The following is a 17,957-nucleotide window of genomic DNA, read 5'->3' on the forward strand; positions in this document are numbered from 1 at the left end:
TGCAAACACAAGCATAAGGTCCTTGGCTAAACTGAGTCCAGAAGACATAATTGAGTAGAGTTGGTTTGGGTGATGATAACTAGAGGAGATTGTGGAGATATGGTTTTCTTGTACTGAGGAAACCCTTCCTAGGACCGTGAGGGGTGCGTTCATCCATTGAGACGGTGGGACAGAACTAACGGGAGATCACCAAGTCCAGTTGGAATGGGACTGATGGAACAGGAGACCAAACCGGACTCTCTGAATGTGGCTGACTGTGGAGGAGGACTGAGAAACCAAGGACAACGGCAATGGGCTTGGACTCTACAGAATGGACAGGCTCACTCTGAGCCTTGTCAGTTTGGGTTGCTCACCTTCCTGGACTTAAGGGGAGTGGGAGGACCTTGGACTTAACATAGTGAAGGGAACCCTGATGGCTCTTTGGCCTGGAGAGGTAGAGAATGGGGGCATGGGTGGAAGGGAGGGGAAGGAAGGGGGAGGAGGACGGGAGGAGATGGAAATTTTTAATAAAAAAATGAGGAAAAGGGAATCCCTGATCCTGTGCCCTGACATTCCATCTGAACTGGCTTGTGTCGGTTTCTCGGCGTCCCTGTGTCTCCCAAGCTTTCCCTAGTGTTCTCAGGTGTCCTGCTCCTGTTCTAAGGCCATCCACCCAGAGGGGTCAGACTCTGGCCTCCAGGCAGGTCTGAGGATTCCTGCAAGGGAGTGCAGGCTTCTTCAGATTGTGCTGCCAGGTTCACTGTGTGGTATTCCATCCCGCCCTGCCCCCACCTTGGCCCTTTTGTCTGGGCTGCAACCCTGGGCTGCCTGGAATCCCTGATCCTGTGCCCTGACATTCCATCTGAACTGGTGAGTGAATGCGGACCCTGGGGCAACCTGCCCTGGAAGAGAGCACAGACCCCCTACCCCCACGTCCTGTTAGTCCCCAAGAATTAGAAACTGTTATCAGAAACCTCCCTACCAAAAAGAGCCCAGGACCAGATGCAGAATTCTACCAGAACTTCCAAGAAGACCTAATACCTATACTCCTTAAGGTATGTCATAATATAGAAACACAAGAGTCACTGCCAAATTCCTTCTATGAAGCTACAGTTACCCTGATACCTAAACCACACAAAGACTCAACCAAGAAAGAGAATTACAGGCCAATCTCACTCATGAACATTGACGCAAAAATTCTCAGTAAAATACTGGCAAACCGAATCCAAGAACACATTAGAAAAATTATCCATTACGATCAAGTAGGCTTCATCCCAGAGATGCAGGGCTGGTTCAACATACGAAAATCTATCAATGTAATCCATCATATAAATAAACTGAAGGAAAAAAACCATATGGTCATCTCATTAGATGCTGAAAAAGCATTTGACAAAATTCAGCTTTTTATGATAAAGGTCTTGGCGAGATTAGGGATACAAGGGTCATTCCTAAATATAATAAAAGCTATTTACAGCAAGCCGACAGCTAACATCAAATTAAACGGAGAGAAACTCAAGGCTATCCCACTAAATTCAGGAACACGACAAGGCTGTCCACTCTCTCCTTATCTCTTCAATATAGTGCTTGAAGTTCTAGCAATAGCAATAAGACAACATAAGGGAATCAAGGGGATTCAATTTGGAAAGGAAGAAGTTAAACTTTCATTATTTGCAGATGATATGATAGTATACATAAGCGACCCCAAAAACTCCACCAAAGAACTCCTACAGCTGATAAACTCCTTCAGTAACGTGGCAGGTTACAAGATCAACTCCAAAAAATCAGTCGCCCTCCTATACACAAAGGATAAGGAAGCAGAGAGGGAAATCAGAGAAGTATCACCTTTCACAATAGCCACAAATAGCATAAGATATCTGGGACTATCTCTAACCAAGGAAGTGAAGGATTTATTTGACAAGAACTTTAAGTCTTTGAAGAAAGAAATTGAAGAGGATACCAGAAAATGGAAGGATCTCCCCTGCTCGTGGATTGGGAGGATCAACATAGTAAAAATGGCAATTCTACCAAAAGCAATCTATAGATTCAATGCAATCCCAATCAAGGTCCCATTAAAATTCTTCACAGAGATTGAGAGGACAATAATCAACTTTATATGGAAAAACAAGAAACCCAGGATAGCCAAAAAAATCTTATACAATAAAGGTTCTTCTGGAGGCATTACCATCCCTGACTTCAAACTCTATTACAAAGCTAGAGTATTGAAAACAGCTTGGTATTGGCATAAAAACAGAGAAGTTGATCAATGGAATCGTATAGAAGACCCGGATCTTAAACCACAAACCTACGAACACCTGATTTTTGATAAAGGAGCCAAAAGTACACAATGGAAGAAAGAGGGCATCTTCAACAAATGGTGCTGGCATAACTGGATGTCAACCTGTAGAAGAATGAAAGTAGATCCATATCTATCACCATGCACAAAACTCAAGTCCAAATGGATTAAAGACCTCAATATTAATTTGAACAAATTGAGCTTGATAGAGGAGAAAGTGGGAAGTACTCTACAACAAATGGGCACAGGGAACTGTTTCCTGTGCATAACCCCAGGTGCACAGACATTAAGGGCAACATTGAATAAATTGGACCTCCTGAAGTTGAGCAGCTTCTGTAAAGCAAAGGACATTGTCACTAAGACACAAAGGCAGCCTACTGACTGGGAAAAGATCTTCACCAACCCTGCAACTGACAAAGGTCTGATCTCTAAAATATATAAGGAACTCAAGAGACTAGACGGTAAAATGCCAATTAACCCAATTAAAAAATGGGGTGCTGAACTGAACAGAGAATTCTCAACAGAAGAAGTTCGAATGGCCAAAAGACACTTAAGGTCATGCTCAACCTCCCTAGCTATCAGGGAAATGCAAATCAAAACAACTTTGAGATATCATCTTACACCTGTCAGATTGGCTAAAATCCAAAACACCAATAATAACCTTTGCTGGAGAGGTTGTGGGGTAAGGGGTACACTCATCCATTGCTGGTGGGAATGCACACTTGTGCAACCACTTTGGAAAGCAGTGTGGTGGTTTCTCAGGAAATTCGGGATCAACCTACCCCAGAACCCAGCAATTCCACTATTGGGAATCTACCCAAGAGATGCCCAATCATACAACAAAAGCATATGCTCATCTATGTTCATAGCAGCATTATTTGTAATAGCCAGATCCTGGAAACAACCTAGATGCCCTTCAGTGGAAGAATGGATGAAGAAACTGTGGAATATATACATGCTAGAATACTACTCAGCGGTAAAAAAAAATGACATCTTGAATTTTGCATGCAAATGGATGGAAATAGAAAACACTATTCTGAGTGAGGTAACCCAGACCCAAAAAGATGAATATGGGATGTACTCACTCATAATTGGTTTCTAGCCATAATTAAAGGACATCGAGCCTATAAATTTGGTATCCTTGAGAAGATAATAAGAAGGTGAACTCCCAAAAAAAGATATAGTAATCCTCCTGTATATTGGAAGTAGACACGATCGCCAGGCAAAATTGGGAACTTGAGGGTTGGGCGAGACTGGGCCAAGGGAAGATGGGGAGAGAAAAGTGTGAAGGGGAGAACGGGGGGAGCTCGGAGGAATGGGGTGCTTGGGATATAGGAAGGATGGATATGGGAGCAGGGAAGCATATATCTTAATTTAAGGAGCTACCTGAGGGTTGTCAAGAGACTTGACCCTAGAGGGGTTCCCAGGTTTCCAGGGAGACGCCCCCAGTTAGTTTCTTGGGCAGCTGAGGAGAGGGAGCCTGAAAAGGCCAGTTCCTATAGCCATACTGATGAATTTCTTGCATATCACCATAGAACCTCCACCTGACGATAGATGAAGAAAATGACAGAGCCCCACATTGGAGCACCGGACTGAGCTCCCAAGGTCCTGATGAGGAGCAGAAGGAGAGAGAACATGAGAAAGAAAGTCAGGACCGTGAGGGAACCTCCAGCTGGCGTCAGATGGGGAAGGTGACTGAGCCCCACATTGGAGCACTGGACTGAGCTCCCAAGGTCCTGATGAGGAGCAGAAGGAGCGAGAACTTGAGGCGGAAAGCCAGGAACGAGATGGGTGCGTTCACTCATGGAGACGGTGGGACAGAACTAATGGGAGATCACCAACTCCAGTTGGAATGGGACTGATGGATCATGCCACCAAACCCGTCTCTCTGAATGTGGCCAACAGCGGGGGCTGACTGAGAAGCAAAGGACAATGGCTCTGGGCTCTGATTATTCTGCATGGACGGGCTCTGTGGGAGCCTTCTCAGCTTGGTTGATCACCTTCCTGGACCTGGAGGGAGTTGGGAGGACCTTGGTCTTAGCATAGAGTGGGGAACCCTGATGGCTCCTTGGGCTTGAGAGGGAGGGAGGGGAGGTATGGGTGGAGGGGAGGGAAAGGAAGGGGGAGAAGGAGGGGAGGGAAGGGGGAGGAGGAGGGGAGGGAGGGGGAAGGAGGAGGGAAGGAGATGGAAATTTTTAAATATAAAAAAATAAACCATGAGGAAAAAAAAAGTTATCTACAGAATAAAATATATGGTAGAAAAGTTAATATTATAAACATTACACAGACATGCGAGTAGTTGAAGTTCCTCCAAAAATAAAGCAATTTGAATGGTTTTAGCCATGGGCTTTCATCTTGACACGTAAAACTATAAGACAGTTAAATAAAATAGAAGCTCACAAATGGAAAAAAAAATAAAATAAAAAACATGAGGAAAAAATAAAAACAGCTTGGTATTAGCAAAAAAAAACAAATTAGAAAAGCAAATGTGAGCTTACAATGCAAGAGAAAAAATATAATCATGTTTGAGTTCTACAATATGCTTACTCTCCTTGTTTCCCATCATACCCAGATCAGAGTCCCAAGTCCTTTTCTTCACACACAATTGCCCTCACAGATTCCCTGTACAACCACTCATCTCATTATTTTTGCCATCATTTACTTTCCCCCATGACCCTATTTTCTTGCTCATCACTTTGTGTAGGGGTCTTTACAAAGACCTACTTACATGGTGCCTACACCTCATGGCTCAAGGTAAGTCACAGGTCAGCTAGCTCTTATCCTTTATCAACCATGATTGTTTTTAATACAAGGAATCATTCAGTTTGTATGCATGTACCCACAACACAATTACATAGAATAAAATGAGTGAAAAAAAACAATTGAAAATTATGAGTGAGTAGAATCAGCAATGCATACCTACATATTTTCTTCCCACATGAACATATTTTTAAAGGCTTCTCACTCCTGCCAGTCGAGTATGAAGACCTGAACTGCAATGTAACAGGAGAAAACTGCACATAAACACCATATATACTATTTTGGGGTATATGTATATACCCCATATATACATATGGGGTATATGTATATACCCATATATATTGGGGTATATGGGCAAAATATTTACAATTGTAAAATATAATAAATATACATATTAGGCAATTTGTGTCTTTTATTTTGTTTTGTTGTATAAATACTTTGATTGTGAGTATATATTCAATTGATATCTGTAACATTTACATGAACCAAAGCATCATTTATGAAAGTGAGTACATTTAAATAGTATCTTATAATTAGTGTAGATCTTAGCACACAGAGCCTTTCATATCTGGAACAGTGAATTATGAATGTAGGTTATTTTCAGGAAAGACAAAGTTTTATTAGAGAATTTGAGAAGCAGAGCATCAAGGGGCAGGTCATTGGGATCTGTCTGCATTATGGAAAATTATGGGAACAGGAACAAGAAACAAGTGATGCAGAAGATAGAGGATTCCTTAGTTTTGTAAGGCGAGTTGATGATCTTATGTAATGGTCTTGCATTGAGTTATTTAGGGGGAAATGTGTAAGTTATCTTTCTTATGCTGCTATCCTTGATTTTAAAATGACCATAGTGTTATCTCTGAATTTAGAACTTGGCAAGATGTAAGATGGAAAGAACATTCAGTTCAGATTTAAAAATAAATTCATTTATTAAAAATAAAGATGATACTGCAAGAACAATTCAATGCAAGAATTCATTAGAAGCCAGTACCTCTTTATTCTCCTGTTCTACTTTATATGATAAGTGTATTTTACATTCAAGTCACTTTTTTTAAGGAACAGAAAAAATATATTTTATGGAGAAATGGAATCAGAGCTCAAGTGATTTTATTCTGTTAGAGTTGTTTCCACAGAATCAAACAGGCCTTCTGCTTTTACTGCTTATCATCTCCATATTCTCTGTGGCCTTTCTTGGCAACTCAGCAATGATCCACCTCATCTGTGTGGATCCCAGGCTCTACACATCCATGTACTTTCTCCTCAGTCAGCTTTCTCTCATGGACCTGATGCATATTTCTACCACTGTTCCCAAGGTGATATTCATCTTTCTCTCTGGTCAAAAATCAATGCTTACTTGTGATGTGTAATGCAATCCTTTTTCTTTCTGACCATGGCAGAGTCTGAGGGCTTTCTCCTGGCCTACATGACCTATAACAATTTTGTCACTCTTTTTTTATTGTATTGTTTTGGTATTCATCTCTGATTTTATTAATTTGTGCCATCCCTTTCTTTTGGTTAATTTAGTGACATATTTATCATACTTCTTTATGTTTTCTCAAAACAAGCTCTTAGATTCATTGATAATTTAAACACTTTTCTTGTTGTTGTTTCTATTGTATTAATGTTTCCATGAGTTTTATTTGTTCTTTCTGAGTACTGAATATGGATTTGGTTTCTTCTTGATTTTCAAAACTCTTAAGTTGTGTCATAAGGTCTTTTGTACTTTTTCACTATTAAGAGTGTTTTTAATGTGTTTTTAGAGGTTTTCATTTTTATTTATTTCTGGAAATTTTAAAATTTTCATTTTTATTTCTTCTTTGATACATTTATCATTCAGTGATGTCTTGTTTAGTCTCCATCAGTCTGTAATTCCTAAAAATTTGCTGTTGATTTCCAGTTTTGTTGTATTGTGGGCAATGAGGTATTTAATTTTTTTCTGTAGTTACTGCAATTAATTTTTTGTGTGTTCTTATATTTTAGAGACTTCCACAGGCTGCTAAATGTAGTGTCTATTCTTTGGAGTTTGTATGGACTAAGTTTTATTCATCAATTAGATCTATTCAGTGCAGTTTGTCATTACTGTGTGTTGTTTTTCATTTAATTATTATCTAGATGATAAGTCAGTTGGAGAAAGTGTGTGTCTTAGGGTTTCTCTTGCTGTGAAAAAACACCATGACTTTATGAAGGAAAACATGTAATTGGGGCTAGCTTACACTTTCACAGGCTTAGTTTGTTATTTTCATGGTGGGAAACAAGATAGCATGGTGCTGGAGAAGTGGCTGAGAGTTCTATGTCTTAATCTGCAAACAACTACAAGTGCACTGTCTCCCACACTGGGTATAGCTTGAGCATATGAAAACTCAAGGCCACCCCTACAGTGACACATTTCTTCCAGCAAGGTCACACCTGCTCCAACAGGCCACACCTCCTAATGATGCTTCTCTCTATAGGCCTATCATTCAAACACGTGAGTCTATGTGTTTGATACCCATTCAAATCACCATTACTGAGCTGGAGCTAATCTGAATCTTGAAGTATGTTACTATGCTTTTTATAGAATTTAGTATGCCAGAGATTGGTGTATATATGTCCAAGATTGCAACGTTTTATTGCTTGGAATCAGGTGTCCCTCTTTATGTGTTGAGATTAATTTTTGTTTGAATTCTACTTTTTTAGATATTAGAATACTTTGTCAGTCCGCTTACTGCCTGGTCCAATTTGTTTTTGATATTATTTTCTATCCTTTCACTAGAATGGTGCCTATTCTTGGAGAAAAGAAGAGGTTTTGTAAACAACAAAAAATAAATGTTTTCATTTTAATTTGTCTAAACTTTGTCTTGATTGGGCATTTGAGATTACTAATATTTAAATTTATTATTGAATGATGCTTGTGCTTGTTGCCATTTTGTTGCCTTAGTGGTGCTTGACTTTCTAGTAAATATTTCTGTAAATATATCTCCATTATTTTTCTTTCTATAGCCTAATACTGCACTTACTCCTCTCCTCTGTCTTAAATCTTAAATATATATATATATATATATATATATATATATATACACACAAAAAATTTATAATTAACCATGTGATGTCAAATATTATCAGTCTTAGATCATGGGCACACATCACAATTATGGGAGCTCACCCAAAGCTGGGAGGACTGGATTTCCATTAGGGATCATAAGAAAAACTGATGGCTGATACTAACCCAAGAACATTTGTAGCCTTCGTGGATTTGATCATCTTTCTAAATATCATGTACAGGGATTCTCTTCTCTGTTATGAAATATTTATTCCTCTTTCCATTTTCAGGCAGCACTATTCCATTTATGAGTGGCAAGATAATCAAAGATTAATTTGTGACTTCATAATTAATAGTTGTCATGAGAAACAAAACTAAAAGGCAGTTGTAGTTATCATGTTAAACCCGAATCCCCACATCTCAGAAATATTCTAGTTAACCATATAACAAAAGCAGTCATTAATCAAGTCCATTATCTGATAACTGTTTTATAACAAGTAAATATTAGATATTTAGCTATTCTACAAGCCTTAAAATTTTTTTGTGGTTTGATTGTATGTATTGAAGCTTGGGACTGATAGAAATCATGGGCTTGTATATAATGAGCTTGTTCTCTATTGCTTTTGCCCATTCTTAGCCCTAAACACCAGCTTGTTTGTCTTTGTTTTCTGTTCTCTTTAACATCTGCTTAAATTCAGGGAAAATCTGAGCAAACTCTTTACCTTCATCTGCCTTTATTTATGCGTTGTCATCAGTACTTTTAGAGCTCATCTGCGTGGTTTGTGAAGCCTAGGTTAGCTCTGCTGCAACAGTATTTCTTATGTAGGTCATAAATGATCTAACATAGTAGGATTTCTTGTCAGACTTTCTATAGGACTGCTAGATTTTGTGGGAAGCACAACATCTCTGTTTTTCATATTGTTTATGTAATGATACCTAGTCATATGGATTTGTTTCACTGCTTGTGTAACTGATGTGGTATCATATTCTACTTCCATTGAGTGGAACTTTGCATTTTTGTTATTGTCTATTGTCTGAGTTGATTAGTTGCAGGTCATGTATCAGGACTTGATAGACTTATTTTTCAGTTGCTTGACATTGAGTTTGGATTGGAAAAATATGAAAAATAGCTGGATATGCTTGGGCTTATGTGAAAGCTGTGCTACTTGAGCTTTGCCTTGGAGTGTAAGGATGGCATATATGGGTCAGGTTCTTGGAATCTCACCTAGATTATAATCCATACATACTACTCATGAGGGCTAGGAATATAGGCAGGTAAGTGTACAGAGACACATATGTCTGTGACAACATAAAGACATATATCTAAAGTGAGTCTTTGAATTAGTTGTTTAACAGGCTGTCTAGGGTCTGTGGACTCTCTATACTGGTCAATCTCAAAGCATGTTTGAATGGGACTGGCAAACACAGGTCTGGAAGAATCATTAGGCTGCAATGGCATGCAGGTTGTCACAGTCATCATTAAAATGGAGAGCAGCCTGTGGGCTGAAACTAAAAGGCTTTCCTTTGGAAAAGACTAATTGTAGTAGCCTGAGCACTACATATCTGTACAACATGCAGCAGCATTCACACAACATATACCTGAGCAGAACAGTTTACTCTCATGTTTCAAAGAATAAGGAGCTACAAATGGATTCCTTTGTTGAATGATCCAGTGAAATTTGTAGGGACATGATGCATCATTTCGACTATGACTACTGGCATCAGGACCAGTTTACACAGGAGATAAGCCAGACAGCCTAAAATAAAAATTGCCTAATCTCTATGGGCCTCATGTTGTAGTTTTAAAAGTTAAATAATGGTTATAATATTCTATATGGACAGGCTCATAATTCTAGTACTTGTGAGGCTGGAGATTGCGGCAAGCTGAGATTAGCTCGGGTTAGATGTTGTGCTTTAAGTAACCTTGGGCTTCCTTTCTCACAATAACAAAATCCCTTAAGAGTTTAATAAACAAAAGTTGTTTAAAATCTTTCTTGAAATTCTGATATGCTGAACAATGTATGGTTATAAGTATTATGATTAAATCAATGATATTGCCAGAATTTTACATTCATTTGTATATTTAGTTTATTTTGTGATGATGTGATGTTCAGAACCCTCTGTTTTACTATAGGAAATGCTACCATGCACCCATTGTTTCCCACAGAAGGCACTTCTGCATGACCAACCTATTTTCAGGGAATTCATTTGCAATGTTCCCCAATCAAGAGATGGCTTCTTTTTCTCCCAGAAGCCAAAAACCAAGAACTTCAAGGAGACTAGACATCTTCCAAACATTTCCACCTTGCATCCAAAATGCATTGTTCGGTTCAAAATGTTCTGAAAGGGTTGCTGGAATTGAGGCAACTTTCATCATTTATACAAAGGTATTATTACTAACACATGCAAGTGCTGAGCATCCTGAAAGAGGATGCCCCTATACTGCAAATCCAATAGGATAAAGAGTTCTTTGTTAGGTAAATCAGGTATGTTCTGATGTGATGAGTAGTGAGGGCAAGAGGAAGTATTGGGTCTAGAGAAATGCATGGGTTGACTTACCATGTACTAGAATATGCTGTATTAATCCCCAGACCCAGACTGCAGCAGAAATGAACTCATGTGGACACCTCGTTTACAGCCTAAGTGTCATGTTCTGAGGATGTTGGCTGCTTCTGAATGGAACAGAGTCATCTTCTCTGAAGAGGCATGAAGCCCTGTGGTAAGAGAAATTTGAACATATGCTTGGTTAGAGGAACACCTTGAAAAACATCAATATTATTACGGTAAACAATTTCTGGAGAAGTAACAAAATTATGGGAAATAGAGGTATTAGATTAAATTGTGTGAATTCAATTATCTCACTGGAAATAGTAAATAAAGATGGGAGACTTCAGGATTTTTTTTCACTATTGATGTGACACAGATTTGCATACTCGACAAAAGGAAAGAAGTGTTGACTTTTAGAACTAAGTATGTGATGATTCTAGAGGCAGCAAATTCATTGTATAACAGAATATCTTTTGTTTCTCTTTTACGTAAAATGAGAATTACATGGTTTTCATACAATAGACTAGAATAACATCAGGCTGAATGATACCCAAGTATATGCACTTTTGCAAGTGTTCAGAGGAGTGAGAAATTATAATAGGTACTGAAAGCTATTCTCCTACTAGACCATTTGAAACTAGTTTAGTAACTTTTTCTTATTAATATTTTCTTATTATTAATTCTTTTCACAAATGTATATCATTCTGTCATGAATATATATATATTCACACACACACACACACACACACACACACACACACACACATATATATATATATATATATAAAATACACTATTTAAAAACTAATTTATGATATTCTCATTAATCATCAGGACTTTCAGAAATTGATTAAATGCAATTATTTCATTTTGATAAATTCAAAGTCCAATAAAATTATGTGAAATAACTTAGAAGAAATATGAACATGTAAAGCCTAAAAATATTTGCTCTAACTCTAGAAAGATGAGATACAATATAGAGATACTCACTATGCTAACTTACTAAAAAGGACTAATAATTAATGTAAACAGAACTAGAAAGGCAAAGGCTAATGAAACTCTCATTATTAAAGTAAAAAATTGCTACTCTTAAAAGCAATTATTTATAGGTTCTTGGTCCACAGTCAGTGAAGTTCTTAATTACCATGGTGAAACTGTGTAGCCCTTTTGGACCTTTGAAGAAACTCTGGTGTTCTTATGACGATATTACTTTGATATTGCTCTTGACTTTGAGTTCCTCTTTTTTGTCAATACTTGTTATTGCCCATCTGACCTTTAGGAGACTCTAGGTTGTTCACAGACTGTGGGGCCACATTACTGCCAATGCTACTTTAGGGGAGTACTTACCATTTAGAGTTTAGGGTGGTGACAGCTATACCTGTCTCTCGGTAGTGGTGTTTCAGACACTGTGAACCTTCTTCATCTTAAGGCAACATCAATCTAATGTGATTTTAATTTAATGTGATTTCTAAAGGTAGAGATTTTAATCTTGATGTTCAAAAAATTAGTAAAATGTGGTTTGAATTGAAGGTTTATTATGATAATAAGTTTGAAGAATAAGAAACTTAGCTTGATACTGTACAGCAAAGTTACAGTGCTTCAGATGGTAGGCACTGGGACTGTTCGTATAATGCATACCTTCTACATCTGGTCCTTATATGTTCTCTTATGTAGCACAGAACTCAGGAAGATTTTCATCCTTACCAAGCTCTTAGTCACAAGACTTGAGTTATATCCTTCCATATGTTAAATGCATACATGTTTGTCAGCAAAACCTATTTCTTCACCTCTGCTAACTCTAGCCTGACTTTATGTCACACTTGTTGGAATTCATTAATAATTCAAACACATGATCAGTATTTTGCAGTTTTCACATCTTAGAAACAGCAATCAACCTTCACTTGCTGCAGCCTTTGTTCTTGTGGTAGAGTAAGTAAATGGAACCAACAAACTATAGTCATTTTGCTAGATTCTCAGAATCTCTTTCTTATTTTCTTTCAGCCTTGCTTTTGAGTTATAAGGTATATAACACAACAGAAATAGGTTCTGTCATCATTGAGACAGGTAATTAGTTAATATAAAACAAGAATTTTAAATTTGTCAATAGAATAAGTGCTGCTGAAGAAGGTCCTGTGATTGAATATGTACTCATTTAATGAGGAGTGGACACATAGCTTTCTGCCCATATAATCCTTCCATTTGAATGTGTTAATAACATTGTGTTGAAATCTAATATATGGGAAGTGAAAAAGGTAGGCTGTTTTAGTTCCCATCCTTCAGTACTAGAACTGGAGAACTGCATCATTAATCCTATTCTACTGGGTTCAGGAAGAATGAAAAACACAGGATTATATGTGTGGTGCTGAATCTGTGTAAACCTTGTTCAATAGAAAAAAAGGGAAGAATGCACCTTTAGAACCACCATTTCTACACAAAGGCCATACAATCTGAGAGTACATTATACATGAACACTGTTTATAGAGTCATTACTTGCAGAAGTGTGATTTGTGCATAGGTGTTTAGAAGAGGACAGAGGTAAGATTTGAAGCTTTTCCAACTGCACAAAAGAGAACCATTATGAATCTATGACCTCTATAATTATAAATGCTCATCCATGGGATTGCCAGGTGAAGGCTATTGAAGGGGATTAGTGTAATAGCTCAGTACCTGGCATTATGAATTTGATGACATTGTGATATGTATGATTCCATTAAATCTGGCTGACAGGTAGAAACAGGTAGATACATGGTAAGTCTGTAGTGATTGCACATAGTTAAATGTTAACTACTAGACAAACACACACGTACACAAACAGTTGGTGTAAAATGAACTTAGAACAACACACTGGCTGACTTAGGAATATCTATTTGCTTTTCCCAAGTATACATTCATGTGTATATCTGAGTGAGAAGCTGCCCAAATATTCTCATCCAATACTTTGAATTCTTTCTCCTGTAGGGATCCCACAAACTCCCTTAAGAAGACAAGAAGTGATAATATTTAAGCTCTCATGGCAGCCTTACTTCTTGTAATTTTCATCCATAGCCTCCAAGGCTTTCCCATTATCTACCTTTTTCTCAAAATGACTTTAGTGGTGCATTGACCAGTAAGAACTACATACAACCTGAATCACCAAGTGGGTAAAAACAATGAATCATATATATATAGCTTCCCAGGTAGATCAGTTAAGCTACTTGCTCAGGCTAACTGTATGATAATGGCCTATGTAAGTTAAATACCTTAAAATAACTTTTCATGAAAAAGAACTTTTGAGATATAGAGAATTTTGGCTCAGTCTGCTTCTCTCTCTCTCTCTCTCTCTCTCTCTCTCTCTCTCTCTCTCTCTCTCTCTCTCTCTCTCTCTGTCTGTCTCACACCCACACAGATGACTAATCTCAGTCTTATTTTTAAAGATTATTGAATATTTGGAAAACTAATCATGGACAATCTCATCCATTGTATTAAACTCAGCATGAAATCACTTACACCCTCTCTGATGTAGATGGGGGTGGGGTGGGAGGGTGTGTGGAGAGACTGGGAGGAGGGGAGTGGGAACTTGGACTTTTTTTTAAAATGTAATAAACTAAAAAGATATTAAAAAAGAAATCACCTACACAATCCATGCTGGTGTTATTCATTATTCCTTTATTTCATAACTGGAGCTCATTTTCTTTTACCCAAAATGTCAGGGTGGAGCAGAATGCAAAACAGTAGGTTCAGTTATTTAATGAATGATTTTACAATACCCAGGATTTAGGCAGAGCTCTGGAAGAGAACTCCACCCACAGCAGTCCCTAGTGAAGCTTACAAGTGTTGTGTAGATGTAAAAGATATATTTGAGAAATGACTGGACTTAAGTAAAACATATTCAAGTAATTGCAGCTATGAGACAAAAAATATAAAGGTTCATTCCACACAAAATATTATAATTTGTTAGGTCAAATAAATTTATATATTATATAATATACCCACTCTGAGACCCTCTATGAGGCATTTAATGGTGAATACATATTATATATCAACTTATTTTATTACATAAACATGTATAAGTGATCAAAAGATTTTACTTCTCTTTTCTAATTAAATAACCATCTCTTTTTAGGTAAAATAGGAGGAGACATGATGGGACATGAAAACCAAACTTTCAGCAGTGACTTCATCCTTTTGGGATTGTTCTCATCTTCCCAAACAAGCCAGGTGTTTTTTTCATTTATATTTTTCATTTTTATTATGACTATAACAGAAAATGCCCTCATGATTCTTCTAATCCACAGGGATTCTCGACTCCACACCCCAATGTATTTCCTGCTCAGCCATCTTTCCTTCATGGATATCTTGCACATTTCCAACATTGTGCCTAAAATGATTGCTGACTATTTGTCAGGCAGCAGAACCATTTCCTTCGCAGGCTGTGGCTTCCAGATATTTCTGTCCCTTACCTTGCTAGGTGGCGAGTGCCTTCTCCTGGCAGCCATGTCCTATGATCGATATGTGGCCATTTGCCACCCACTTCGTTATCCTGTGCTGATGAGGGACAACACCAGTGGGCTCCTGGCTGCAGGTTCCTGGCTTGTGGGGGTTTTTAACTCCATAGTCCACACATCTTTAACACTCAACTTTCCTTTCTGTCACTCAAGAGCTATTGATCACTTTTTCTGTGAAGTCCCTGCCATGTTGAAGTTGTCCTGTGTAGACACATCACGCTATGAGCGAGGAGTTTATGTCAGTGGCATCATTTTCCTACTGATTCCATTTTCAGTCATCTCTATATCCTATGTGCAAATTCTCCTCACTATCTTCCAAATGAAATCAGGGGCCTGACAGAAGTCCTTGTCCATCTGCTTCTTCCACATGGTTGTCGTCATAATGTACTATGGGCCCTTCATTTTCACATATATGAGACCTCGCTCCTACCACACTCCAGGCCAGGATAAGTTTCTGGCAATATTCTACACCATCTTGACACCTAGCCTCAACCCCATAATCTACAGCTTTAGGAATAAAGATGTCCTCGTGGCTGTGAAAAACATTGTCCAAAATAATTTTCTGAATATAAAATGAATAGAAAAATACCTCCTTTTTGGGTTTTCCAAACTCACTTTCTTAGATTGGCTCACACAATTATTGGAGAATAATGTGTAATTGTACACAGGTATTTATCTACATCCCATATTCAGATGCCCTATGATAAAGTCATGCTATACTGTGTTAAGAAAGCAAAAACATATTATTTAAGAAAATTCTGAAAATATTGTTAGTGTATGCATATATTCTCTACATATTATAGAATTATGTCTACAAATTTTCTAGCAATTTTCCAAAATATTGCAAAGAACAAACATTTCTATTAAAGCTGGTTAGTTTGTTCTACTATGAGCAATAGAGTAAAAAACAAAATTTTAATTGGGGAAAATTTTAATCATATAACATACAATACTTTGAATAATCATAGTTGCATGAATAAAATACAATAAGTAACTTAAAAGAAGACATCATATAAAGTTATAATGCTGGAAATGCCCTAATTTTTCTTTTGTGGTAGCATTTTATACACTGATCATAATATATTTTAGCATATCATAGTTCTACTGTAGGTTAGGAGTTGTCCTTACAGAAGAGTGCTGCACACTACCCCTCTGTATTATGTACTTTTTGTAAAGACCTCAATATGGAATTTTGAATTTAATGATTTTGTAGATACTGCTTGTTTATTTTGATTACCTTTGCCCCTGTGCATAACTTTTAAATTTCATACTCTTACACTGAAGTGCAACATATTTTTCAATGTTGGTAAATTACTGCAGTTTATGCTACTGACTTTAGTTAAGGGAAAATTTGTTATTCTCTTTCTGATAGATTGTTTTCAGATTTTTATGTTCTGAACACTTTTCCATACAAAAATTCTCAGTACACAGAATAATTATGGAAGTATATATGTCATGAAGAAACTATTATCAATATGATCTCAGGGAATGTAATTATAAATAAGATTGTTTACCTTCAATAACACTTGCAAAACAGAGTTTATTTATATTAGTAAAAATTTGCTTGAAAAACTCTAAACAAAGAAACAAATCATTTTAGTATGTAGCAACAATTAATGCAAAAAGAGCCAGGAATTTTAAGGAGAATAATTAGAGGTATATAAGATAATTTAGATCACAGAAACAATGAATATAAAAAATAAAAAAGGTACAGGAAAAAACATTCAAGAATTTGTGAATTCTTGAAAAGCATGAAAAGGACAAATCTTTTAAATATAATATTAGCTCAGGCAGAATATTCCAAGGTCAATTGTATAGATGAGGTCCTGAGCAAGATTGCAGAAGAAAACTTTCTCAAATTAAGGAAATACATACCTATACAGATACAAAAAGTACATAGAACATCAAATAGACAAGACCAAAAAAACCCTTCCCGTTTTATACTAAATTTAAAACACTAAGTATAAAGAATAAAGAAAGAGTATTGAAAACTCAAAAAGGAAAATCATAAGGCATGTATAAATAAAATCCAATGGAAAAATATCTTTATCAATGATGACTTAAATCTAGGAAGGTTAATAATGTACTCTACATACTAAAAGATGACAGATGCCAATCTAGACTATTTTACCCAGCAAAAGTATCTGACATTGTTATGGGAGAAAGAAAAACTTTCTATAATACAAACAGGCTAAAAAGAATTCATATTCACCAAACCAGCTGCATGGAGAACACTGAAAGCAATGCTACAGAATAGAGAAAGCAATAAACATAGCTGAGATACTTTAGAAAGAAACTAAATGAATATATTCCTGAAACACAAAGCATGACTATAAAGAAAAACAGCAACATAATTGCTACGCCCATGGCTGTCATGCCTGTGTAGCAGAAAAATGCCGCTAAGGTGAAAAGACGCTGAAGGGTTGGGGTCTGTGCTCCCAGGAGCTGAGAGCCCCAGGCGGTTCCCTGGCAATCAACCACAGTCATGATTCCGGATCAGCAAACTCGCCTTTGCTGGCCCTGGCGCTGTATTGAGCTTTCTGTTCTTTATTTCTGTATTCTGTGTAGTTCTTTTATCTTGCCAGCAGATCAAGATGTTTTAAGACATTACCGATAATAACCAAACTACTGAGGACATATTGGACTCTGGCTTGCTCTCTGGGGGAACTTATGGATACCCTAAAACAGAAAGAACTCATGATAGGAGAAGATGAGTAAATGATGAAGGAAAACGTATGGAGTGACATGAGTTACCATCTATGGAGAGGCTAGCCAGAAGGAGAAACCCCTGGTGCATTTTAGATAGGATGCACAATTTCTTTCATAATAATGATAGTCTTTATATATACAAGACAAGGATTGTTCTCTTCAGGAA

General features: G+C 37.2%; 1 protein-coding gene across 1 annotated transcript; it reads left to right on the forward strand.

Annotated features, from left to right (window-relative positions):
* The first annotated feature begins 14,717 nt into the window (after window positions 1-14,717).
* Window positions 14,718-15,659, forward strand: LOC119825610 (olfactory receptor 2AJ1-like). Its single transcript, XM_038346596.1, is given in 1 exon segment — window positions 14,718-15,659. A coding segment is annotated over 1 exon segment (942 nt).
* Window positions 15,660-17,957: the final 2,298 nt, after the last annotated feature.

The sequence above is a fragment of the Arvicola amphibius genome, chromosome 10 (genome assembly GCF_903992535.2).
Source record: "Arvicola amphibius chromosome 10, mArvAmp1.2, whole genome shotgun sequence".
NCBI classification, from domain to species: domain Eukaryota; kingdom Metazoa; phylum Chordata; class Mammalia; order Rodentia; family Cricetidae; genus Arvicola; species Arvicola amphibius.